The sequence below is a fragment of the Rattus norvegicus genome, chromosome 10 (assembly GCF_021556685.1).
Source record: "Rattus norvegicus strain SHRSP/BbbUtx chromosome 10, alternate assembly SHRSP_T2T, whole genome shotgun sequence".
Classification (NCBI taxonomy): domain Eukaryota; kingdom Metazoa; phylum Chordata; class Mammalia; order Rodentia; family Muridae; genus Rattus; species Rattus norvegicus.
This window is the reverse complement of record NC_141543.1, coordinates 56255642-56283609: the sequence shown is the minus strand read 5'-3', so window position 1 is coordinate 56283609 and position 27968 is coordinate 56255642. Positions and strand designations below refer to the sequence as shown.

General features: G+C 40.3%; 1 protein-coding gene across 9 annotated transcripts in view; it reads left to right on the top strand.

The window, feature by feature from the left end:
* Map2k4 (mitogen activated protein kinase kinase 4) overlaps window positions 1–27253 on the top strand; it is a 104298-nt gene extending 77045 nt beyond the window's left edge. For 8 of the 9 annotated variants that reach the window (XM_087570398.1, XM_087570394.1, XM_087570399.1 and 5 more), the window contains 7 exons: window positions 381–500; window positions 2518–2569; window positions 4923–5050; window positions 19355–19432; window positions 22049–22197; window positions 23800–23845; window positions 24777–27253. In XM_087570398.1, coding sequence (XP_087426524.1) covers window positions 381–500; window positions 2518–2569; window positions 4923–5050; window positions 19355–19432; window positions 22049–22197; window positions 23800–23845; window positions 24777–24890 — 687 coding nt within the window. In that variant the 3' untranslated portion in view covers window positions 24891–27253. The remainder of the gene's footprint in view (window positions 1–380; window positions 501–2517; window positions 2570–4922; window positions 5051–19354; window positions 19433–22048; window positions 22198–23799; window positions 23846–24776) is intronic. The other variant, NM_001030023.2, reaches the window with a different exon arrangement.
* Window positions 27254–27968: the final 715 nt, after the last annotated feature.

Sequence of the window (27968 nt, the reverse complement as noted above, 5' to 3'; positions counted from 1 at the left end):
AGTTGTTAAGAGCACTGAGTGCTCTTGTAGAAAGGATCCAGGTTCCATTTCCCAGGGGATTTGTCACCCTCTCCTGGTGTCTGAGGGTACTGCATTCCCTCTCACCCAGGCATACTTTTAAAAAAATGAGTAAAATTAAAAACAAAAACAAAACGGATAAAGTAGCATTTGGCCACATAGTTGTGCTTAAACCCAGATAGGATATCCTTTCCAGGTCCTTAATGATGAAAAAAAATCACAAGTTTGAGGTTCAGCAGAAGTTTTACAAAGATTCTCTGTAAAAGCAAAGATGTTTTCCTTAATTCTGTCTCCTCCCTAAGGGGCGATGCCAGTGTTTAATATCAGGATTTTAGTGGTGACGACTATCTGTTGTTTTACAGGGCGACTGTTGGATCTGTATGGAGCTCATGTCTACCTCGTTCGATAAGTTTTACAAATATGTATATAGTGTGTTAGATGATGTGATCCCGGAAGAGATCTTAGGCAAAATCACTTTAGCAGTAAGTATTTGGCTTCCACAAGGCTGATGTACTCTGTTACTGGTTGCTGGTGTTTGTGAATGCACTTGGTCTTGGATTTTGTTGCCTTTCTGAGAAAATCATTTGTAGTAGGATAAGAGAGTAAGTCACGTCTATGCCATAATTACAATAATAGATCTGAGGAACATTTTTCAAAACAAGGAAGGTCTATGAATGCTATAGTTTTTTTCTTATTCAAATCACAAATAACTATAACAGACTGTTATAGTAAAACTAAGAAGGCTATTTTATATTTGTTTCCTCTTATTTTTTTTTAACTATTTTTGTAAAGTTTATATCCCTAAGCAAATCAGAGTGGCAGAAATCTTGTTTTGAAGCTTTTTGACAAAGTATGTTTTGCTGTGGTTTAAGGATATTGTCTTGTAAGTTTAGCAGCCAACATCATGATTGATCAATTTGTGTTTACTAGAGTACCAGCAGGGGGAATATGTGTTACGAACTCACAGTCACTTACTTTTCTGCTCTAATCTTCTAATTTGTAAGTGTGTACAGCTTTTTTTTTTTTTTTTTTTTTTTTTTTTTTACAAAGGAAAAGGTAACTTATTTTCTGTAAAGCAAAACTAATGAGACATTGAGAGCTCCTGAGACTCCGAGCCAGAGACACTCGTGTAGTCATGGTGTGAACACTGAATCACGGATGGTCGCATATGCCTTATGATTTCTGTGAATCAGCCCTCCCCAGATTTCATTTGTCAGTTGCCAACTTGGTGATTTCTAAAGCTAACAAAACAGATTTAACAATATAAATGATAACTGAACTCTTTCAGTTGTAAGAGATGTGTGTCTAGTAGACTTTTACAATTTTGATTAAATTGTAGTTAGTAAATTATCTAAAAGTTGATAATTTGCTAAAAAAAAATTTCCCCTGCCAAATTATTGGTTAAATTTAACTCTTTTATGGGGTAGCTAACTTTTGAGAAACATGTTCTTCCATATAACGCTATAGAGGGAAAGTGAGTTGAACTAGAAACTATTCAATGTTCAGATGAAGGTGTAAACCTCACAGTAATAGCCACCCCTCCAGTGTACCGAGGCACTGTTCGTAGTGTAACAGAACTATAGTGGGCTAGTACTGCAGTACTTTATAATAACTGAATAATGATGGTAGTTAATGGTGAGTGAATATTATTTGTGTTGAGCTAAAAGTCTATCACATAATCTTTCTGGTGAATGGTCAGTAATACCCCATTGTTACACATGGGAAACCCAAAAGGATTGAAATATTAATTTGCTTTGGTATTTACATGGTTTTAAGTTATCGATGATTAAAACCCCCACAACCTGATCTCATAACCTCACTCTTACTGTAGCATACAAATATAAAATTACTTTATCATGTGTGAATATCATATATATGTATATATACATACTTAGTACATATTTAGTACATATTATATGCTTAGTGTATATACTTAGTGCATCTGTGTTTGTATTTTCAAACATGGTGGTGCTTTCTATATTCCTTATATATATTCCTTATGACAGCAAAGACTTGACCTTTCAAGTCTCTGTTTCCTCCCTTTGTGAAAAAGCCTATGATTTCTAATCATAGTTAATGTGACCCAGGAAGTACAGATTGCTACTGCCTGAGCAGATATGTCAGCTCTGCAGAACTTACTTCAGGGCTAGTGAATGATTGTGAGGAGCTGAGAACTTATAAAAATTGTCACCATCATGGATACTAGAACCAGCTTTTATGATTGTACAGGTTTGAAGTACAAAAACAATACAACATTTTACTGAATTAAAATATGTCATATTTCTGTTTTCTTAGCTGTCAGAGAGGACCATATAAAAGGCAACTTGTCAGATGTAAAATTATAAACCATCATAATTCAGAATACAAAAGGGTAGCATTTCAAACATTAAATGGGGAAAGCATACAGAGGGCAATGGAGGACATTGCTTGTGGTAGGTTGTTGGGCTATTTTATTAAGTAAATAAAGATCTTTATCCCATCTCTTCTTTTTCTCCCTAGACTGTGAAAGCACTAAACCACTTAAAAGAAAACTTGAAAATTATTCACAGAGGTGGGTATGACTGCTTTCTGTGGAGTGGGAAGGAATGTAGCTTGACTTTTGGCTACTTTGCAGGTTATTTTTCTTCCACCCTTCTCCACCCCACTTCTTCTACCCTTTCAGCCCCCTAACACTAGATGAGAGAGAGAAAAGGATAAAGAGGAAAGGGGGCGGTGTTATGCTTAGACTACTTCCTGTTACTTGGGGCAAGTTTGATCTTCGATATCAGGATATCTGATTTCTTCTTTCAGTCTCTTTGCACACAGCTACTTGACAGACTGCCACAAACTGCAGTCTGCAGCATCTAGTCACCAGCCAGCCAGCCAACAGCAGCTTCTCTATGGACTCTGGGATTCATGTACCTTCTGAAGAGTCCCCAGCATTCCCAGTCACATAGCTTCCGACAGCACAAAACCACGGCACTGCTAGAGCACAAGTCAAATCACAGTCAGCTGCTCTGGGTAACCTGAAGCAGCTCCATACCCCACATCTGGGGTCAAAATGAAAACATCCTTATATTTCTGTTCTTATATTCTGTTCTTATATTGACATTCAAAGAAGAATCTGAGGACATAGCATCTTAAGCCATTTTTTTTCCCTATTGCTGGGAATTGAACCCAGGTCCTTGTGCAAGCTGGACAAGTGCTCTCTACCACTTGGCGATGCTCTTAGCCCTTATACTCAAGCATTTTAAAGCCATGATATTTCTCCCATGAAATGTTTTCTCTTTATTTTAGAGCATGTTTTTGTAAAAGAGATTTAACATTCACATTACAAACAGAAACTCCTCTAAACTATGACCTGCTTATAAAAGCATTGTCATGGCTTTAATGACCACATCAGCTCCCAGTATCCAATTCTTCTAGATCCTGTAGTGTCCCGAAGAAAGGACTCTCACTTCCCATGTGGCCCTTTTAGCAGCAGGGACATACTTTTTTACATGTTTGTATTCTATGTCACATTTACTAGAATTGTTTCCTGCTCTAAGAGTAACTACAGCCAAGAAGTATGAGACTTACCTGTCAGGAGCCATGTCTTAGAGATATGGATAAAGGCCTTGACAAGATGCAGATATTTCTTGGTGTCTCAATTATTGTTTTCCGTGATGCTGACAATGAAATAAATGGAAAAATCATGATAGAAATAAAGAATTGGAGAGCATAGGGGGAAAATTTGACAGGCAACTCATTGGCACATTGGTAGTGATTGCCAATGAGGAGGAACTTTGGCTCCCTGTGTGCTGAGCACAGCCATTCTGGAAGTTATAGAAATGAGGCCAAGGGAAAGGTGGTTGGGAGAAACTAGAGAGAGCATTTTAGGTCCCAAGACTCAGGATGAGCATTGGCCCAGCAGTTAAGTGTGTGCTGTTATCCAGAGGACCCAAGTTCAGGTCCCAGTACCCACACTGGGTGGTTCACAAACTCCAACTCCAGGGGATCTGATGTCCTATTCTCACCTGAGTGTCTCCTCACACACTTGGCCTATACTTACACACACACACGCACGCACGCACGCACGCACGCACAGGCACAGGCACAGGCTCACAAATAAAAATAAATCTTTAAAAAAATTCCTTAGAAATAATTGATTACATTTTTGGAAAATAAATAATTTCTTCCTTTAAAATAATCCTTTCATAAGTTAAAGCCATACTTAATGAAATTAAGATTGTACATCCATGGGGGCTGGAGAGATGGCTCAGCGGTTAAGAGCACCCGACTGCTCTTCCAGAGGTCATGAGTTCAATTCCCAGCAACCACATGGTGGCTCACAACCATCTGTAAAGAGATCCGATGCCCTCTTCTGGTGTATCTGAAGACAGCTACAGTGTACTTATATATAATAAATAAACAAATCTAAAAAAAAAAAAAAAAAAAAAAGATTGTACATCCATAATTGGTATACCTTATATTTAGTTGTATAGTCATTGATTTCTTTTGAAAATAAGCTTAGTGTATTATTGGATAAAGTTCATTCCCCATCTGACTACTGAATACCATTATTTTCTTTGTGTTTTATATGTGTGAAAATGTTAAGTGAAATCTTTTGGCTTGTTAAATTGTAATAATGAAAGGAATTTGACAGTTACATTACAGTCTCCTTTTAGCTTTATAGACAGTGTCTTACCCTGTAGGTAAGGCTGGCCTCAAACTCTTATCAATCCTCTTTGCACAGTGTCACAAGTACTGGGATCATAGATGTTAGCCACTGTCTCTGGCCTTAGTTGTTTACATGTGTTTATAACAAGAATAATGATTACAGTGCTAAGTGAAGGTTTATTTCCTGTATTTTTAGTGTTTTTGACTGTGGTACTTTAGTTACTGCACTGCTCAGTTGCATACTGAATGGCATGTGTCTCTTGCAGACATCAAACCTTCCAATATTCTTCTGGACAGGAGTGGAAATATAAAGCTCTGTGACTTCGGCATCAGTGGACAGCTCGTGGACTCTATTGCCAAGACGAGAGATGCTGGCTGTAGGCCGTATATGGCAGTAAGTGTACAGCCAAGTCTCTTGCTTGGCAGCCATTGCATAGGGAGCCTGTGCCCTTTGGTGTTGAGTGTAAGGAGCTGCCTTCAGCTGTGCAGCTTCACTGTGCTAGAATGTTTCTCTCCTAAGCATTTCCCAGCTCAAGTTTTAACTTCTGGAATATTGCTAAGTTATTTCATTGCCCTCCTGTATACATGTTAATTCTCTTGTTTGTTTTTTAGCATTTATGGTCTTTCCTGATTTTTTTTTATTCAGCTTAGCTTATCAACCACATGGTAAATTGTCAATGTCTTTGTCTTTCTTATATCTCTTGTACTTTCTTGGCCAAAATAGATAGAATCTGTAGAGAGGTATATGTCCTAGGCCGCTGAAGGATACTGTTACAAGTTACAGAAGAGTAGGTTGGTACAGGAAGACAGTTCCTGGAAAAATGGACTGTGCCTTATAGAAATCTGATGGTTTGCTCCAGTTGTGATTTCTCTCCTCAGGAATGGATAAAACACAGCAATAAATGCAAAGCCAGAGGCATTAGGCATTTAACTGGAAGCAGCTTTTCCCCAGGGAAATAGATGGACACTGTTCTTTCAGAGCTTCCCTGTTTGCCTTATCCTGGTGTTATTTGCATGGGCTGGCCCACAGCCCAGGTTTTCAATTGCATTTGTTAGTGTTTGGTGTCTGTATTTTAATTTTACCCAGGATCCTAGTTTCTCCTTTCACAATCCATGGTCCTAGAGAGATTAGCATGCTCCTGGAAGTGATGATTGGTTGGCCATTGCTTTGGCCTTTGCTGTCAGCCTGTCCGCTGTTTAAATCACCATCATTATCCTCAACATTGTTGGGCTCATACATGCCATGGGGTCAGTTACTCCCACCACCTTTCTAGGGATTCCGAGAACTCAAATCAGGTTTCCAGTCTTGCTCAGTGTCCTTAGCCACAGAGCGATCTTGCCTTTGTGAACCTTGTTACAGATTATCTAAGAGTTGAATAATTATCTTCCTCCTATGCTTCCTTTGTGATTACTTCTATACGTGTTATAAAAATTTTAAATCAGAATAATCATAAACTAGAAGTACAAGATTTTCTAACATGCTCTGGATGGATGGGCCTGATGCATCTTCAGGTTTCATATTTATTTAAGAATATATTTTATTTCCTACATCACTTGGAACTCAGTTTGCCATCGGTTCTGTTTTATACTTCAGTGTGGGAGCATGCGAAACACAGTACTACCTGTTTTTACCGTGCATTCTCTCGTTGTGTATACTTGGACTTTAGAAAGCATTGCATGGGAAATGTTTCAGTATTGGCAGTATTTTAGAATTGTTTCTGTGTGTGTGTGTGCATGTGCATGTGTGTATAGATAAAAATGCTTTTTTTTTTTTTTTTTTTTTAAAGAATCTGAGTTTGGCGAATGTCTCACTTGGCAGATGCAATTTAGAAAACCCTATTTTCATCATGGTAATTAGGAATAAATGGCATAACAGATTCAAAGGCAAGAAATAAAAGTCAATAGACACACATCTGTTGGTTGCCATAATTGACACACTCAGTGACCATACATCTCAGAGAATAGCTGAGCATGTTACCTGTGTTGAGATGGTTAAGGCTAAGGTTAGCTGGATGTTTTCCCCTGTGACAATATGATTTTATTGCTGTTTGACTGGTAACAGAATGCCTAAGGCTGAGTATTGTAGGGAAAGAATCTTTAGCTTGTAGTTTTAGGAACTGAAGGTTGATAGTTGAGTGGCTCTCCTCTGTTTGCTTCAGATGAGAGCCTTTTGGCTTTACCACAGTTTGGCAGAGAAATGAGAAGGGAATTGTCAGCAAGAGGAAGGGTTGAAGGGCTCTGTTTTGTAACTGTCCACTTCCAGGAGATCTGACTTAAGAGCCCATCATCAGTCCTTTGTGAGTCCTCCCGAAACCAGCTTACCTTTTTAGTGGGCCCACCTTTTAGTGGCCCATTGTCTAAATGATTGACTTGTCATAATACTGACACCTTGCAGACCAAGCCTTTAGCTTAGGAACAAAACATATCCAAACATTAGCACTGTGTGATATTCCTTATGAATTTTGATTCATGCAAGTCTTAAAAATGTAGCTGTGGTCCAGATATGGCAAATTGTTTTGAATTCAGGTAAATTTTAAAGAAAGAAGTAAGCTCTGCATTCTTGTATAGAAATATGATTCTACGCCTACAAAAAGAGAAGTGGTATAAGGACTCACTATTCTTCCTGATTTTATCCTCCTTTGGGACATGTAGGTCAATGATAACGCTGCAGCTCTGATACTGACTAAATCAAATGAAATAGTCCTGTCATTGGTGTACAGAAGCCAACCTGTTAATAAATGGACAGGAGTACAGAATTAACTTTGAAAGCCTCGAGGGGCTTCAGTCTCCTTGGTATAGTATAGCATATCAGAAACAAAGTTTCAGGAAGTCCCGGTGGGCTCCAAGTTTGGGCTCTTCCTGCTTCAGTACCTTACAGTACTGGAATCACCAGAAATACCCTTGTAGTAGGCTTTTACAAGTTTTCCTCAGTCTAGAGAAGCTGGGATTACTCTTTAATTGTTGAACATAAAAGGATTCGAAATATAGAATTTTTACATAATGTTTTTGTATGGAAATTTTAAGTTTACCATCTCTCTTCCCCACATATAAATATATGAATGTATTCATGTGTGCATATGTGTGGTGTATATATATATTCATATGTGTGGTGTATATATATGTGTGGTGTATATATATGTGTGGTGTATATATATATTCATATGTGTAGTATGTATATATGTGTGGTATATATATATGTGTGTGTGTGTGGTGTATATATATGTGTGGTGTATATATATATATTCATATGTGTGTTGTATGCTTGCATGCTTGCTGAATCATTTTATTCTAAATACTTGAGTGTCCCTTCTCCCAAGATGGATATTCTTTAACATGACCATGGTAACAGTAACATGCATTAAATAATTAAGAATTATATAGTATTACATAGATAATACTTATATTTCCTAAATATCCAAGACACAAGTCATCTTAAATTGATGCCTTGTTTTCAGCTTTTGCATTTGTTGTTTTAGTCTGAACTGACCTGGAACCCCTCCTTTCCACTCCCCATCTTGCTAACCCCAAGGGGACTCTTGACTGGACAAGGAAGACAAGGAAGGAGATGGCTTAATGGTTAAGAGGACTTGCTGTTCGCTTCCTAGCATAACTGTAACTCCAGCTCCAGGGGAGCTGGTAACTCTGGCCTCCATGGGCACTTGCATATACCCACTAACATGAAGACATACATACCTATAGAGGATTTAGAATAAAAACCAATAAAGCTAGTACTTCTCGTTGGATAAATGCTGGGAAGGATTTGACATTAACGTATCCTCTGCTCAAAATTGATTTAAACACTTTTTTAAAGATTATTTAATGTATATGAGCACACTGTCCCTGTCTTCAGACACACCAGAAAAGAGCATTGGATTACAGATGGTTGTGAGCCACCCTCTGGTTGCTTTTAATTGAGCTGGTCCTTTGGAAGAGCAGCCAGTGCTCTTAACCGCTGAGCCATCTCTCCAGCCCCTTCTTACGCTCTTCTAATTCTGTTTTATTTTCATGAATACTCTGTAGCTGTCTTCAGACACAGGGCATCAGAAGAGGGCATCAGATCTCTTTACAGATGGTTGTGAGCCACCATGTGGTTGCTGGGAATTGAACTCAGGACCTCTGGAAGAGCAGTCAGTGCTCCTAACCACTGAGCCATCTCTCTAGCCACAGCATTCCTCATTCTTATGTTACCCTCTAACACAGTGACTTCTAAAAAGTTACTTCAGGGGCTGGAGGGATGGCCCAGGTGTTAAGAGCACATGTTCTTCCAAAGGACTCAAGTTTCAGTTTCTAGCGCCCATTTTATAGGTGGCTTACAAATCCCTGTAAGCTTAGGCACTTGGGATTTGAGAGATATTTGCAAAGCCCACACATGGAAAGAAATTCTAGCTCCTTTGTGACAAATACAAAGGTGTTCAGAGTGATCTTAGCACAGTAACTGTGAATGGTAGCTCCTTGTGCTAAATTCACACTTGGAGTGTTGGCAAATAGTCATTCATCACACCAGTGAAGATACAAAACACTTCTTGCTTGACGAAGATCTCTTGTCTTTGTCATTTGTGTTTTCCCAGTCCTGCCTAAGACAGCCAATGCCTGTCTTCTCTGGCATACTTTGAAGATATCTCGGTGCTGTTATGCCGAGAAGCTTGGATTGTATAAATCTTCCACCATTTTTGCTTTTCCATTCTTGTGTTGACACTAAAGGTTTTAGTTCCTGTTATGCCTCCATTCATTTAGATATTTTGCTCTCTTCGCAGTGCCCATAGTTTTTAGCATGGAAGTCATTTTAAATTTATTCCTAAAGAATTCATGAGTTTGATCGGTATAGGTATACATCTTTAATCCCAGCACTCAGGAGGCAGAGTCAGGCAGATCTCTGTGAATTTGAAGCTAGCCTGTTCTTCGGAGTGAGTTCCAGGATAGCTAGAGCTGCATAGTGAGACCCAGTCTCACAAAAACCAAAAAGAACTTATGAGTTTGGATACTGCTTCTGTTTCTGGAATGAGGTCTTGTTTGTTTGTTTGTTTGTTTGTTTGTTTGTTTGTTTTTTACCACCTTTTATTATGTGGAAATACCAATAGTTGCCTTAAGTTGCCATTGTATCTTGGTGACCTTGCTAATTTAGATTCACTGAGTTTTAATAGAGAATTCCTAGGAAGAGGATTGTAGAAATTTCAATGTCTCTGAATAAAAGTAACACCTGTACCTTAAATGTCGCACTAGCTGCAACTTAGTTCTGAAATAGTCAGAGTGACTTAACTAAAAAGGAAGTGTTGTATGTAGAATTAACTCTAGGCTACTTTGTATTTCTTTGATGAAGTTAAGAGCTTTTATCTCTTCATAGCATGCTAAGATTTGTTGCTATTTTTGCCATTATTATTGGGGATTGAATTTTGTCAGAAGCTTTAGATTGTACAGATTTCCCCAATATGTGAATATGTACTTTATTCGTATTACATGCATATGGCATGTATCCCTGAGACGGCACACTGGTTCTACTGCATTAGCTCTTCTGTGGGTTGAATTTATTCCTATTGCTAGTGTTCTGCGTTGTGTACAGGAACATTGTCTTGCACTGTCTGTGTGAGGTGTTCTTAAGAGCTTTTATGGAACAAGTTGAGAAACATCCTGTCATTTCTTTTCTTTTCTCTTTTTCTTTTCTTCCTTCCTTTCTTTTTCTTTTGTCTTTTGAAATAAAATGTGTATGAGATGGCTGATATTTCTCCCTTGCAAGTTTGAAAAGGCTCAGTGAGCTCACTTTACTGTGAGTCTGTTTTGGAGAAGGTGGGATTTGCTTGTTGTTTCTCCATTTTTCTTTTAGACAGAATCTCTCACCATACCTGCTATACAGGAACCTGCTATACAGCCCAAGCTTGACTTGAATTCATGATATTCCTCCTGCCTTATCCTCTCCAGTATTGAAGTTATAGTTGTGAGCCATGACATACAGCTTATGGGATGGTTTTTAATGACAAATTCATTTAAAAAATATACTTCTAAAGTTGTTTGTATTTGTATTTCTATATTGTCTTGATAGGTTTTCATTTTCCTTTTAAAACATATTATTATTTCTTTTAGAACTTCAGAGTGCATTAGATCATAGTCACCTCTTTATCCTCCCCCCCCCCCCCTTGCTGGACCAATTCCCCCACCCTTCTGACTTTAGATGTGTTTTTTCTTTAAATGGCACATCAAGTCCATTTTATACTAACCATATACTCTTAGATATCCAACCATCTATCCACTGGAGTTTGGTTGACCTATCAGGGACCACACCCTTCAAAAAGGCCTGCCCTTCTCTAGAAGCTCAGCTGTCAGTAGCTCCTCAGTTCTGAATGAAGGCTCATATTGTACCTCTCCTAACCCCATTTCACAGTTTTTCATTTGTTTGTTTTCTTCAGATGAATAGGAATTCCCAGCCTTCATTCTTATGCAGTAATGTCCAGGCTGTCTCCTTCTCTTGGTCAAGCCAGGTCTGGCTACAGTGTATGTTCTGGTATTGTCCAGGAAGTGCTGTGGTTTTGTTAACTTCTTCTTCTTCTTTTTTTTTTTTTTTTAAATTAACTTGAGTATTTCTTATATACATTTCGAGTGTTATTCCCTTTCCCGGTTTCCGGGCAAACATCCCCCTCCCCCCTCCCCTTCCTTATGGGTGTTCCCCTTCCAACCCTCCCCCCATTGCCGCCCTCCCCCCATAGTCTAGTTCACTGGGGGTTCAGTCTTAGCAGGACCCAGGGCTTCCCCTTCCACTGGTGCTCTTACTAGGATATTCATTGCTACCTATGAGGTCAGAGTCCAGGGTCAGTCCATGTATAGTCTTTAGGTAGTGGCTTCGTCCCTGGAAGCTCTGGTTGCTTGGCATTGTTGTACATATGGGGTCTCGAGCCCCTTCAAGCTTTTCCAGTTCTTTCTCTGATTCCTTCAACGGGGGTTCTATTCTCAGTTCAGTGGTTTGCTGCTGGCATTCACCTCTGTATTTGCTGTATTCTGGCTGTGTCTCTCAGGAGCGATCTACATCCGGCTCCTGTCGGTCTGCACTTCTTTGCTTCATCCATCTTGTCTAATTGGGTGGCTGTATATGTATGAGCCACATGTGGGGCAGGCTCTGAATGGGTGTTCCTTCAGTCTCTGTTTTAATCTTTGCCTCTCTCTTCCCTGCCAAGAGTATTCTTGTTCCCCTTTTAAAGAAGGAGTGAAGCATTCACATTTTGATCATCCGTCTTGAGTTTCATTTGTTCTAGGCATCTAGGTTAATTCAAGCATTTGGGCTAATAGCCACTTATCAATGAGTGCATACCATGTATGTCTTTCTGTGATTGGGTTAGCTCACTCAGAATGATATTTTCCAGTTCCAACCATTTGCCTACGAATTTCATAAAGTCGTTGTTTTTGATAGCTGAGTAATATTCCATTGCGTAGATGTACCACATTTTCTGTATCCATTCTTCTGTTGAAGGGCATCTGGGTTCTTTCCAGCTTCTGGCTATTATGAATAAGGCTGCGATGAACATAGTGGAGCACGTGTCTTTTTTATATGTTTGGGCATCTTTTGGGTATATGCCCAAGAGAGGTATAGCTGGATCCTCAGGCAGTTCAATGTCCAATTTTCTGAGGAACCTCCAGACTGATTTCCAGAATGGTTGTACCAGTCTGCAATCCCACCAACAATGGAGGAGTGTTCCTCTTTCTCCGCATCCTCGCCAGCAACTGCTGTCACCTGAGTTTTTGATCTTAGCCATTCTCACTGGTGTGAGGTGAAATCTCATGAACCCCATTTTTTAATAGGGTTATTTGTCTCCCTGCGGTCTAACTTCTTGAGTTCTTTATATATTTTGGATATAAGGCCTCTATCTGTTGTAGGATTGGTAAAGATCTTTTCCCAATCTGTTGGTTGCCGTTTTGTCCTAACCACAGTGTCCTTTGCCTTACAGAAGCTTTGCAGTTTTATGAGATCCCATTTGTCGATTCTTGATCTTAGAGCATAAGCCATTGGTGTTTTGTTCAGGAAATTTTTTCCAGTGCCCATGTGTTCCAGATGCTTCCCTAGTTTTTCTTCTATTAGTTTGAGTGTGTCTGGTTTGATGTGGAGGTCCTTGATCCACTTGGACTTAAGCTTTGTACAGGGTGATAAGCATGGATCGATCTGCATTCTTCTACATGCTGACCTCCAGTTGAACCAGCACCATTTGCTGAAAATGATATCTTTTTTCCATTTGATGGTTTTGGCTCCTTTGTCAAAAATCAAGTGACCATAGGTGTGTGGGTTCATTTCTGGGTCTTCAATTCTATTCCATTGGTCTATCCGTCTGTCTCTGTACCAATACCATGCAGTTTTTTATCACTATTGCTCTGTAATACTGCTTGAGTTCAGGGATAGTGATTCTCCCTGAAGTCCTTTTATTGTTGAGGATAGTTTTAGCTATCCTGGGTTTTTTGTTATTCCAGATGAATTTGCAAATTGTTCTGTCTAACTCTTTGAAGAATTGGATTGGTATTTTGATGGGGATTGCATTGAATCTGTAGATCGCTTTTGGTAAAATGGCCATTTTTATTATATTAATCCTGCCAATCCATGAGCATTGGAGATCTTTCCATCTTCTGAGGTCTTCTTCAATTTCTTTCTTCAGTGTCTTGAAGTTCTTATTGTACAGATCTTTTACTTGCTTGGTTAAAGTCACACCGAGGTACTCTATATTATTTGGGTCTATTATGAAGGGTGTCATTTCCCTAATTTATTTCTCGGCTTGTTTCTCTTTTGTGTAGAGGAAGGCTACTGATTTATTTGAGTGAATTTTATACCCAGCCACTTTGCTGAAGTTGTTTATCAGCTTTAGTAGTTCTCTGGTGGAACTTTTGGGATCACTTAAATATACTATCATATCATCTGCAAATAGTGATATTTTGACTTCTTCTTTTCCGATCTGTATCCCCTTGACCTCCTTTTGTTGTCTGATTGCTCTGGCTAGAACTTCAAGAACTATATTGAATAAGTAGGGAGAGAGTGGGCAGCCTTGTCTAGTCCCTGATTTTAGTGGGATTGCTTCAAGTTTCTCTCCATTTAGTTTAATGTTAGCAACTGGTTTGCTGTATATGGCTTTTACTATGTTTAGGTATGGGCCTTGAATTCTTATTCTTTCCAGGACTTTTATCATGAAGGGGTGTTGAATTTTGTCAAATGCTTTCTGAGCATCTAATGAAATGATCATGTGGTTTTGTTCTTTCAGTTTGTTTATATAATGGATCACGGTGATGGTTTTCCGTATATTAAACCATCCCTGCATGCCTGGGATGAAGCCTACTTGATCATGGTGGATGATTGTTTTGATGTGCTCTTGGATTCGGTTTGCCAGAATTTTATTGAGTATTTTTGCGTCGATATTCATAAGGGAAATTGGTCTGAAGTTCTCTTTCTTTGTTGGGTCTTTGTGTGGTTTAGGTATAAGAGTAATTGTGGCTTCATAGAAGGAATTCGGTAGTGCTCCATCTGTTTCAATTTTGTGGAATAGTTTGGATAATATTGGTATGAGGTCTTCTATGAAGGTTTGATAGAATTCTGCACCAAACCCGTCTGGACCTGGGCTCTTTTTGTTTGGGAGACCTTTAATGACTGCTTCTATTTCCTTAGGAGTTATGGGGTTGTTTAACTGGTTTATCTGTTCCTGATTTAACTTCGGTACCTGGTATCTGTCTAGGAAATTGTCCATTTCCTGCAGATTTTCAAGTTTTCTTGAATATAGGCTTTTATAGTAAGATCTGATGATTTTTTTAATTTCCTCTGAATCTGTAGTTATGTCTCCCTTTTCATTTCTGATTTTGTTAATTTGGACACACTCTCTGTGTCCTCTCGTTAGTCTGGCTAAGGGTTTATCTATCTTGTTGATTTTCTCAAAGAACCAACTTTTGGTTCTGTTGATTCTTTCTATGGTCCTTTTTGTTTCTACTTGGTTGATTTCAGCTCTGAGTTTGATTATTTCCTGCCTTCTACTCCTCCTGGGTGTATTTGCTTCTTTTTGTTCTAGAGCTTTTAGGTGTGCTGTCAAGCTGCTGACATATGCTCTTTCCTGTTTCTTTCTGCAGGCACTCAGCGCTATGAGTTTTCCTCTTATCACAGCTTTCATTGTGTCCCATAAGTTTGGGTATGTTGTACCTTCATTTTCATTAAATTCTAAAAAGTCTTTAATTTCTTTCTTTATTTCTTCCTTGACCAGGTTATCATTGAGTAGAGCATTGTTCAATTTCCACGTATATGTGGGCATTCTTCCCTTATTGTTATTGAAGAGCAGTTTTAGGCCGTGGTGGTCCGATAGCACGCATGGTATTATTTCTATCTTTCTGTACCTGTTGAGGCCCGTTTTTTGACCAATTATATGGTCAATTTTGGAGAAAGTACCACGAGGAGCTGAGAAGAAGGTATATCCTTTTGCTTTAGGATAGAATGTTCTATAAATATCCGTTAAGTCAATTTGGCTCATGACTTCTCTTAGTCTGTCTACGTCTCTGTTTAATTTCTGTTTCCATGATCTGTCCATTGATGAGAGTGGGGTGTTGAAATCTCCTATTATTATTGTTTGAGGTGCAATGTGTGTTTGGAGCTTTAGTAAGGTTTCTTTTACGTATGTAGGTGCCCTTGTATTTGGGGCATAGATATTTAGGATTGAGAGTTCATCTTGGTGGATTTTTCCTTTGATGAATATGAAGTGTCCTTCCTTATCTTTTTTGATGACTTTTAGTTGAAAATTGATTTTATCTGATATTAGAATGGCTACTCCAGCTTGCTTCTTCCGACCATTTGCTTTGAAAGTTGTTTTCCAGCCTTTCACTCTGAGGTAGTGTCTGTCTTTGTCTCTGAGGTGTGTTTCCTGTAGGCAGCAGAATGCAGGGTTCTCGTTCCGTATCTAGTGTTTTAATCTATGTCTTTTTATTGGGGAGTTGAGGCCATTGATGTTGAGAGATATTAAGGAATAGTGATTATTGCTTCCTGTTATATTCATATTTGGATGTGAGGTTATGTTTGTGTGCTTTTCTTCTCTTTGTTTTGTTGCCCAGACGATTAGTTTCTTGCTTCTTCTAGGGTATAGCTTGCCTCCTTATGTTGGGCTTTACCATTTATTATCCTTTGTAGTGCTGGATTTGTAGAAAGATATTGTGTAAATTTTGTTTTGTCATGGAATATCTTGGTTTCTCCATCTATGTTAATTGAGAGTTTTGCAGGATACAGTAACCTGGGCTGGCATTTGTGTTCTCTTAGGGTCTGTATGACATCTGTCCAGGATCTTCTGGCTTTCATAGTTTCTGGCGAAAAGTCTGGTGTGATTCTGATAGGTCTGCCTTTATATGTTACTTGACCTTTTTCCCTTAATGCTTTTAATATTCTTTCTTTATTTTGTGTGTTTGGTGTTTTGACTATTATGTGACGGGAGGAGTTTCTTTTCTGGTCCAATCTATTTGGAGTTCTGTAGGCTTCTTGTATGCCTATAGGTATCTCTTTCTTTAGGTTAGGGAAGTTTTCTTCTATGATTTTGTTGAAGATATTTACTGGTCCTTTGAGCTGGGAGTCTTCACTCTCTTCTATACCTATTATCCTTTGGTTTGATCTTCTCATTGAGTCCTGGATTTCCTGTATGTTTTGGACCAGTAGCTTTTTCTGCTTTACATTATCTTTGACAGTTGAGTCAATGATTTCTATGGAATCTTCTGCTCCCGAGATTCTCTCTTCCATCTCTTGTATTCTGTTGGTGAAGCTTGTATCTACAGCTCCTTGTCTCTTCTTTTGGTTTTCTATATCCAGGGTTGTTTCCATTTGTTCTTTCTTGATTGCTTCTATTTCCATTTTTAATTCCTTCAACTGTTTGATTGTGTTTTCCTGGAATTCTTTCAGGGATTTTTGTGTCTCCTCTCTATGGGCTTCTACTTGTTTATTTATGTTTTCCTGGAATTCTTTCAGGCATTTTTGCGATTCCTCTCTGTAGGCTTCTACTTGTTTATTAATGTTTTCCTGTGTTTCCCTAAGGGAGTTCTTCAGGTCTTTCTTGAAGTCCTCCAGCATCATGATCAAATACGATTTTGAAACTAGATCTTGCTTTTCTGGTGTGTTTGGACATTCCATGTTTGGTTTGATGGGGGAATTGGGCTCCAATGGTGCCATGTAGTCTTAGTTTCTGTTGCTTGGGTTCCTGCGCTTGCCTCTCGCCATTAGATTATCTCTAGTGTTACTTTGTTCTGCTATTTCTGACAGTGGCTAGACTGTCCTATAAGCCTGTGTGTCAGGAGTGCTGTAGACCTGTTTTCCTGTTTTCTTTCAGCCTGTTATGGGGACAGAGTGTTCTGCTTTCGGGCGTGTAGTTTTTCCTCTGTACAGGTCTTCAGCTGTTCCTGTGGGCCTGTGTCTTGAGTTCACCAAGCAGGTCTCTTGCAGCAGAAAAGTTGGTCTTACCTGTGGTCCCGAGGCTCAAGTTTGCTCGTGGGGTGCTGCCTATGAGCTCTGAGCAGTGGCAGCAACCAGGAAGATCTGCGCCGCCGTTTCCGGGAGCTTCAGTGCATCAGGGTTCCAGATGGCGTTTGGTGTTTTCCTCTGGCGTCCGAGATGTGTGTGCAGAGTGCAGTCTCTTCTGGTTTCCCAGGCGTGTCTGCCTCTCTGAAGGTTTAGCTCTCGCTCCCTTGTTAACTTCTTTCTATTGTTTCTCTATTACTATTTTATTTAACTTATTGTCTCTGTTACTTCCTGCTGCTCTGTTCCTTGGGTCTCATTTCTTCTTCTGTATTTGTTGTTGCTGTTTGTTTCTTTGAGGTTTGGTTTTATAGTTCCTTAGTGTGTACAGCTGGGTTATTGATCTGAGATGTCTACTCTTTAATTATGTGCATTACGGAGATGGTTTCCCTCCGAATAAGCATCAGCTGTGTCCTGTAAAGTGATTCCTTGGATCCACATGTAAGTATGTTTTTTCTCTCTGCTGTATAGAGATATTAGGGTTTGAAGATTCTCATGATTTCCAGTTCATCTGCAAATGTGTTCTGCATTGTTGCCATTCTGTTTAAGGAGGTATATGTTGTACCTCAGTACACCAGGTCTGTATTAGTGACGTTGGGGCAGTGTTTTCTCCTGTGGTTGAATAGTCAATGTTTTTACATAGTGTGCATCATTTTCAGCAATATAATTATATTTGTAATAAAAATGTAAATAGCTCTCAGTGAATTATTATAGCACAGCACTTGTTTTCAAATTAAAATGAATGTCTCCAAACTAGTGGCATAGTACAACCATTACACTTTTGGGATGTTTCTTTTTAGTAGCAGTTACAATCAGCCATCAAGATCCACCCCATTGTTAACTCTGTGCCACTCGCATATTCTCCTGTGTTCCTCTGCATCTGTGTCATATGTAAAAAAAAAATAGTACCTAATTTCAAGGAAATATAAAAATGTTCCCTTCATGGAAATTGCTAAGATGATTGTTTTCCTGTTCAGAAACAAAGTGATATATTACACATTGTGCTTTAATTTGGCTAAAATGATTCATAGACATGTATCTTTAAAGGTAATACAAGTAATTGAGATATTCAAAGAATATTGAAAAGAATTAAAGGGTGTTGTCATACAGTGATGACAGTTCCTGCCTCTCTTTTTTTCTCATAAGTACCTTGTGATCAGTCTTCACATTGAGCAAAGGCTGGGAAATCAGAATGTTGCTCTTGTCTTTCCGTGATACTTCCTATTTACCAGCATTTGCTGGAGTAAGACCTTGTTAATTATTTGCTTTGTTCCCTATTCCCTCTCTCACCTCTCCAACCATTCTCAGCTTTCGCCTTGCTTGAGTATTTAGGGGGAAACTCCGAAGGTCTATAATGTAGTCCTTGAGTATTTGGGGGGAGAAACTCAGAAGGTCCATAATGTAGTCCTTGGTTATTTGGGGGGAGAAACTCTGAAGGTCTATAATGTAGTCCTTGATTATTTGGGGGGAGAAACTCAGAAGGTCTATAATGTAGTCCTTGGTTATTTGGGGGGAGAAACTCAGAAGGTCTATAATGTAGTCCTTGGTTATTTGGGGGGAGAAACTCAGAAGGTCTATAATGTAGTCCTTGGTTATTTGGGGGGAGAAACTCAGAAGGTCTATAATGTAGTCCTTGGTTATTTGGGGTTGCTGTTGCTATGATGAAACACCATGACCAAAAGAAAGTTGGGGAGGAAAGGGTTTATTCATTTCCACATTGCTGTTTATCATGAAGGAAGGCAGGACAGGAACTCAAACAGTGCAGGACCGATGCACAGGCCATGGGACGCTGCTGCTTACTAGCTTGTCCCCAATGGCTTGCTTAGACTGTTTTCTTATGGAGCCCAGGTCCACCGGCCTGGGATGGCACCACCCACAATGGGCTGGGATCTCCCCCATCAGTCACTAGTTAACAAAATGCCTTACAGATGGATCTTATGGAACATTTTCTCAATCGAAGCTCCCTCTCTCTCATAACTCTGTGTCAAGTTCACATAAAACTAGTTAGCACAGTTCCTCTGACATAGCCCAGAGGTCAGTGAAGTTTCTGTTAGTTGTTCCTAATACATGGTGTCTCTGTGTTGCCCCTAGTTTGACTGTGGGCATGGGTTCTGGGACGATGCTGAGATTTTGTCTTATCCCCAGCTACTCCTCCATTGCCTGCTTCTTTACAGTCTGCATAGCTAACGATGCTGACTTCTCTTTGTATTCCAGCCTGAAAGAATAGACCCAAGTGCATCAAGACAAGGGTATGATGTCCGCTCTGATGTCTGGAGTTTGGGGATCACATTGGTATGTTTCTCTTGGCTAAATGTGGTCATAATAATGTAACAGTAAGAGATTAAGAGGTAAAAAATGGTGAAAGAAAAGGAGAAACTTTGTGATTTGTAACAAACTGAAACTTTTCACCTAAAGATTATGTTGAAATTTTGGTTTCCTTTTAAATGTATCTGTCTTAGTTTGGAGTGCTTTAGCAAAATAGCGTAAGTTGTATATCTTACTTCAAGAAGTTATTTCTTGCAGCTCTGGAGACTTAAGAAGTCCAAGAACAAGGGTTTAACTTATTTTATACAGAATGAGATGTTGTCTTTGTTGTTTTCAAATGGCAAAGAGGGTGAGGGACATGACTATCAGAGGTGTCTTGTAAGTTTACTGACTGTGAGGTACCTAGTCACTTCCCTGAGCTGTTCTTCTGGGGGCCGTAAGAATTGTGAGGGGCACAGTGTAAACAGTGCCTGTTTATGCACTCATGGCTCCTCGCCAAGGTGCACTTGCAAGTCTTACTAAGATTGTTTGTGTCTTGTTTTGAGCAGCGTCCATAGCTTCTTCTGCATTGTCTGAAGTTTCTGTCCCACATGGATTCTTGGATATAGATAGTATAAAATTCCTTTTCTTATATTTCCCCCCCCCCCATTTTCAAGTTGAGCCAGGGTCCCTTTGTTCATATTAAAAGCAGTGAGCCTTTTGTAGCTTACCAATCTCATTATTTAAAGTGGAATTTCTTTCTGTAATGAGAATCACGTGTCTGTTAGTTTTGGTGAAAATAGTTGACAGACTAATGGGTTGATTCTCTTATAGGGAAGCTAACAGTTTGATTCTGCAGGCTGCAGCCATCTCCTCTTTTTCTCATTGTCAACCCAGTTCACAGACTATGTAGGAAGACCTGTTGATCCCACTTAGGTGATTGTTTGCATGTAAAGCCTTCAGAAATCCCTGTCTGCTACTTTCCTGTTGTTATGCTTATACAGCAAAATAAACAAACAAACAAACAACAACAACAACAAAAAAAAACAGGCAGAATGACCTGCATTTGTAATACTAGTGCTGTGAAGGCAGGACTGTGAGTCCTCCTGGTTCCTAACTGCTCAGTCTCCTTGGTGAATTCTTGGTCTTAGAGAGATCCTGTCTCAAAACCAACCAAACAAAGGAAAAGAAAACACAACAAAAACCCAGATGGCAATGCCTGAGGAACAAAATTCTTAGTTGTCCTATAACTTCCACACACCTATGTGTGCATGTACACACAGCATGTCCATGCTCACCTATGTACACACAGACACACTCATGTGTACATGTGTACACACACAGACTTGCAAACAAATGCATGTGCATCTGTATACACACATCCAGAGTAGGTATGCTTTTCCTTACTAAAGAGAACTGTTGTTTAATAAGTTGGGTTTGTTTTGTTTTGTATTAAAGGGAGGAGGGGAGGCAGTTGTACCAAGGCCTTAGGCATAGTAGACAAAAGTTCTATCACCCCATCACACCCCAGACCTGCGAAACGTTTAACATAGAAACGTTTACCCAAGTCCTTTTAAGCTGCGTTAGCCAAGTATTTGAATACTTAGGACTGCTTGGTTGCTGACTTTCATAGGATAATCTTAAAGTAGCTTTTTGCCCTATAATGCAGGCTTTCCTTCTTATTCCAACCTGTCCTCCAGAGTAAGCCTAGTGAGATATTCCTAGTGGGTAAGGGTTACCCTTTCAAGGCATTTTCAGTTTTACTGAAAAGGAACTTAAGACAAAGCTATGCTCCTTTCCTCCCTGTTTGTGTGTGCATGCCTGCATGTGTATGCCTTCATACTTCCCATGTGCACCTGTGTTTAAGTGGAGAGACAGCAGTTCTAAGGAAGAAGTGGAGTTGGTTTTCTAAGGATGTTCACCCATAACGAACCATTTCTCTATACCATTTTGGAACCTCATCTTCATCTGTCAGTGTTCTGTCAAAGTGCACACTCATAACTCCATGTCTCAGGAAAAGTACAAGTTCCTTGGTTTCAGAATAGAGCTAGGGCAATGTTAGACATATTGGTTATTAACAAATATTTTGAGGTCATAATAGCTTTTGAATGTGCACTGTATGCTTTAATGGTACTCTTGTGAGACCTTTATTGGATCTGTAAGCCTAACTTGGTTTCTCAGGTAATTATAAAGCCTGACTGGATTTGAAGTAACTACAGGATTTGCATTCTCTTTCCTTTGAATTCAGACTGGCCTTTCATTTGTTAAATGTTCTTTTTACCTTAGAAAGGAATCTGGCCACTGTTTTGGACTGAGAACTCCCATGCAGGTGACTACAGAGTGTGAAAATGTTTTCTGTGGAAGTTGTAGACTAAACCTTCCAGAACCTTTCATACAAAGGGTTGGACCTGCATTATGGATGTGTAGTTGAACCTAGACCCAGAGCTTTGCTTTCAGTTGTAGTCTAAGGCCTTGGGTTTGTTTGAGGCACATTTCTTTACAATCTGTCTTCCACTTAGCTACATGATCTAAAGACTCCTCCCTAACTTGACAGAGTTTGAGGGATGGCTTTAAAAGAGGTTTGTGGATCTTTGGATTGACATCACTCCTTCAATAGGGAATAATCACGCCTGGTGTCTTCTGCTTCCTTCTTGTTCTCCATAGTACGAGTTGGCCACAGGCCGATTTCCTTATCCAAAGTGGAATAGTGTATTTGATCAGCTAACACAAGTGGTGAAAGGAGACCCTCCCCAGCTGAGTAATTCCGAAGAAAGGGAGTTCTCCCCCAGTTTCATCAACTTTGTCAACTTGTGGTAAGTATTATATTAGCCAAGGTTCAAACACAAATTGGGGGAGTAGTTAAGCAACTTAATCTAATTACATAGATGCTTTACAGAGGGAAGAAGGTCTTTCGTTACATTACCCCTAGCTAGGACTCTGGGTCACGGCTATGTAGAAGTTCTAGCTGCCTAGAGAGGCAGCATCCTCTTCTTCTACTGCAGGTATTGGTGAGAAGCAGCTGTGGGAGATGGGGAAGCAGCTGCCTCCAGATGGCTAGTCCCTGGTACAAGTTACTAGGGTAAATGTCTAGGTTAGACTGCTGTTCTTCTCACAGTGAGGTTGTATCAGGATCACCTGGGTGCTCTTACTACTCAGTACCTCACCAAACCAGACTGTAAGGCCTGGATCTCTGGCCTGATAAAACCTAGAGCATAGTTGGGTATGTGTGGGAATTTCAAGTCCAGGCTTGAATTCATTGGCTAAAGTTAGTAATATTGGCGCTCTCTAATCCTTTTTCCAAAGAAGGCTTGGACTCCATGCCTGTTTTTCTTGTCTGTATCATCAGTTCTTTTTATATGCACATGGCACCTAAGAAGATGTATGCAGGGCTGGGGAGATGGCTCAGTGAGTGAAGAAGCACTTGCTATGCAGACATGAAGCCTGGAACTCTGTCCAGTCCCCAGAAACCATTAAAAGCCAGGTGGCCTGGATGGTCTGCTTGTATTGCCAGCACTTTTGTGACATTTGTTGACTGGAGTTTTCAGGTCTCTTTCGTCTTCTCTGACCAAATCCTGCCTGCTCTGATCTTTAAGAAAGGGAACAGAATGTGTCAAGAACTAGGAAGAAGAAAGCTTATTGGGTTACAATTGGCTGGCTCTCTCTCCTCACTGAAAACAGTCTGTTGTTTACTAATTTGCACATATCAAATGCAGTTGTACGATTCCAAAAACTTGGCCATTCTGTACATTCATTTTAATATTTGCTAAAAAGAATCTAGTGTACATCACAGGCTCTTTATTTTAAAGTGTTTGTTTGTGTGTGTTGTGTGCAACAACACAGGTGCCACAGCACACATGTGGAGTTCTCGCCTCTTCCCTTGTTTTGTGAGACTGGTCCTCTTGTTTTTGTCACTGTGCTGTGTACTCCAGGCTGGCCGATCTGTAAACTTTTGGGTGATTCTCCTGTCTCTGTCTCCCATCTCTTGGGACTGTAGGGATTACTACATGCATGAGTTAATACATCCAGATTTTCCCTGGGTTCTAGGGATGGCGTTTAAGGCAGCTCTGCTGTTTTGATCCCTTGGCCTCCTTTGGTTTTCTTTTATATATATTTGTGTAGTTTTGTGTTATATTTCTCCTGTTTCTCTCTGCGTCACAGCAGGTAGCAGTGGTGAATATAAGGGTCCCATGCTTTTTATTTTTCAGTATATCAAAATTGCTGTCTGAATCATCACCTCTGCAGTTGAAGGACATCTGTACTGTCCTCATAAGAGCTTTGTTTAAAGCCAGGCTAGCCTTGAACTTTCTAGATAGCCACAGATGACCTTGACTGGGTCTGCCATTCATTTGTAAAATAGTAAGATAATTGGGTCATTCTGACTCCATCCTAACACTGTTACTTTCATGTTATTTTAGCCTTACGAAGGACGAGTCCAAAAGGCCAAAGTACAAAGAGCTTCTGGTGAGTAAGTACGGAGCTGACCCAGGAGTTGGTGGTTACTGTCCAGCCTTCGATTGCCTCGCTCATTTCTCATAAGAAGAATTTGGTCTTACCATGTTAGAAAAGTTCCCTAAAACATTTCATTGTGCAGTTCAAGTGTATGTAACTCCTGTAGGTTAAAGTTAGTGAAATTTTATTCAGTATGCTTACTCTCCTTCTGGTAATGCACATCACTATGCCAATTCACTGTTCTTTGAGACGTTCTTATTCAGCTCGTGATATGTGGCTTTCCTTTGAGCAGAGAAGAAAGTGCTGCCTGTGGTCCAATGATGAGGAGACATTAAAGAAAAGAGTGTGTTGCTTGTTACATTTAGGGCTTTCTAAGGCTGTTAAGCCAAACTTGTGATCAGGTACTATAACAAGAGAGTTGTGGGAAGAACTGGTGTTGAAATGAGAGAGAACAGAAAGAGGGCTTGGTGACCCAGATGCTGGAGAGCACTGGGAAGGTCTTTCTTGGCCACCGTTCTCTTTTAGTGGAAATCAGAAGGTTTGAAACTGAAAACCCCTTTGAAAGATCCTTGAGCTACCAATAGGGGGAGCAGAGGCTTATTTTAGTGTCCTAAGAGGCTGGACTGAGATTCCTGTAGTTCTTGGCTCTGAGGTGGTTTGGTAAGGAACAAATAGTTCTGTTTTCTTCCTCTGCAAATACTCCCTGTGCACACACAGTTCTGAGACCTTACTGCCAGGGTAGACCCTCCAGATGGTCGGTAACCCAGTATCTCACATCTAGGGCATCCACATCCATCCATTTTTATGTGATGAATGCCTTCTGATATTTGAAGTTATATGTGATTGAGAACTTGTAGTGCTATGTTGCATAGAAATTGAGAAGGATTGAGTTAGGGCTTTGATACAAAAGTTTCACACTTTTCCCTGTTCAATTTTCTTGCAGAAACATCCCTTTATTTTGATGTATGAAGAACGTACTGTAGAGGTCGCATGCTATGTTTGTAAAATCCTGGATCAGATGCCAGCTACTCCCAGCTCTCCCATGTATGTCGACTGATACTGCTGCTACATCAGACTCTAGAAAAAAGGGCTGAGAGGAAGCAAGACGTAAAGAGTTTTCATCCTGTATCACAGTGTTTTTATTGCTCGCCCAGACACCATGTGCAATAAGATTGGTGTTCGTTTCCATCATGTCTGTATACTTCTGTCACCTCGAATGTGCATCCCTGTAATACCTGACTGATCACAGTGTTAGTGCTGGTCACAGAGACCTCATCCTGCTCTTTGTGATGAACATATTCATGACGTGTGGAAGTCAGTACGATCAAGTTGTTGACTGTGATTAGATCACACCTTAAATTCATTTCTAGACTCAAAACCTGGAGACGCAGCTACTGGAGTGGCGTTTTGTGAGCCTTCCGAAGGCTGGAAAGACACAGTCATGGATGTACTATATCTGAACATAGAGACCTGGGCTTGAGTGAGAAGAGCTTGCACAGCCAGTGAGACACATTGCCTTCTGCAGCTGGGAGACAAAGGAAGGATTTCCTTTTTTCACCAAGTGCAATAGATTTGCTGATCTGATACTCTGTTCCTTTACAGTCACAGTCGATGTTGGGGGATCGATGTGCTCAGCCAAATTCCCTGTTCAAAACATGTTAAATTAGAATTAATCTATCTTTACCAAAACCTATGTTGCTTTCAGAGAGGTGAACATTAAACGCTGAGACAGGACAGAATGTGTTCTTTGTCCTTTTCCAGCCCTGCTCATCACTGGGAAGATACAGGAGTCTACCACTTGTCATAGAAGGGTACTGCCAACTTGATGTTCTACCTGCCACCAACCGCCAGGAATGAACGAAGGAAACAGTACTGAGGGCAAAGTTTACAGATGTTTTTGATTCTGGTATTTTGTCCAGAATAGCTTGTAGCAGCTATAGATTCCTCCTTGGCCCCAAGCCTGGGACTTGAGCCATCCTAACTCACTAACAGGGAGAATTAGCTGGTAGCAATGTGCCTTGATGAAGATTTCCTCCAGGCAGCAAACACCAAATCACAACTCTTTGCTTCTTGCCATTGTGGGCCAGGTCCTCGGTTTCTAACCCTTTCCCTTCCCCACAGTTTGTTGTCACCATGTGGCTTTGGCTCAGTCCAATATTCCACCTTGTTTTTTACATGGGGAACCCTCGCATTACCGGGGATGCTACTTACCACAATCTGTAACCCTGAATCTCTCCTGTGCTCTGATGTTCAGAAAGCTGAGACAGCTGGACCCAGTTGATGTTGTAGGTGAGAAAGAGGCAGTCTGTTGGAGAGGTATATTTGAGCAGAATAAAGATTTGAAATTTCAGCCTTTCAGATAAGCATGTCTGTCACCCGATGGGGCCTCTACCAGTTCACTATCTCCCTTGGAAGTGGAGTTTTACCCACCTCTGCCCCCAAAAGACAAAATGAAAAAGAAGCCACTTCATCTCATGTGCTGCTTGTCTTCAGCCCATTAGTCAGGCCATGAGATCAGGCTCTGCACAGCCATTAAGCAGCACTGGTAGTTGGCCTACCACACAGGTGATGCCTGCCATGCAGGATCTATCCCTGGAGGGCACTGCTGTGTCTCCCAGAGTGGCACTCAAAGTACTGTCAAACAATAAAAGGAGAATGGTGCTGTTTGAAGTTACATCCCTCTCGTTGGAGGATTTAAAAATGATTTATCTCTTCATCCACTTGCCTCATTTCCCCATTTTCCACCCCTGGCCCCCTAACCCTTAGATTCTCTGTATTCCATAAGGGGACATTATGGGATGTCTTCCTGAAGCTGCACCAAGCCACTGTCCTCTGTTGCTCCCAGGACCCAAGAGGCATCTGTTCTGTGCTGTCAGCTTCCTGTCTGTCTCAGTACGGCCTCACTCCGCCATTATGCAAATGGAATCAAAGCAATTCTGACTGTCCAGGAGCTATCTCACTTTCTGCTGTGTGGGTGACCACATAAAAAGGCAATTTTAGTGTATTAATCATAGATTATTATAAACTATAAACTTAAGGGCAAGGAATTTATTACAATGTATCTTTATTAAAACAAAGGGGTGTATAGTGTTCACAAACTGTGAAAATAGTGTAAGAACTGTACATTGTGAGCTCTGGTTATTTTTCTCTTGTACCATATGAAAGTATATAAAAATTATCAAAAAGCTGATGTGCAGGGATATTGCCTTATTTGTCTGTAAAAAATGTAGCTCAGTAACATAACTGCTTCTTGGAGCTTTGGAATATTTTATCCTGTATTCTTGTTTGAGTCCTTCCTCTATTTAAAACATAGCCGTGGAGTCCACATGTTTATTAAAACATAGCTGTGGAGTCCACATGTTTATGGAATAGTCTACCCTTTGCCTGCAGGTCAGTTGTAATAAATCTAGGTTGTGATGATGGTCTTGTAATTTGATTTTCTGCAGTCATGCCCTGAAATCATCTGTGCATTTCATATGGAGGGGAGTTATCTCCTTCCAGAAGTTTCTGGTTCTTTTCTTTATCCTCCACGTTCTCTGCTTGTTCCCTGATCACAGATGCAACACTGTAGCACAGCTTGCTTTTCCTTTAGCAGCTGAGGTGCACAGTCTTTTCCAGCTTGCACTTGGGTGTCTGGATCTACTTGGCTGTAGAATGCTGCAGGAAGCAGGTGCACTCTGCCTGTGTCAGCACTGACAGCACTGACCTGAGGCCGGTTGTTGCCAGCCAGGCTCCTGCTGCTGAGACTCCCAAGTGAGAGGTCAGTTGTGATCTCTACGGCTACCCGAGCAGAGAGCAGGGTAAGGAGGAGAATGTAGTTAAAAAGAGCTATGGGGTCTCCTGGTGAGCTTCGGTGGGTGGGGGCTGTACATTGATGAAGGCGAGCAAAAAAGCCTCAGGAGCCTGGAAATGGCAAGAAGCAGCCTAGTCTGAAATTTTCTGCTGTGTTCCCATGGCCATCAATACCTGCTTTGTCACATAATAGTGGTTTAGCACCATGTTCTGTGTCCTCCTCAGCTAAGTGTTGGTGCCTTGGAGGTTCACATCCCACTTGAGCCCAGGGTGTCATGAGGGACAGGTACACTCCAAGTTCTGTAGGACTCTATCTTGTGTTATTCATCTCATTTGATTCTGA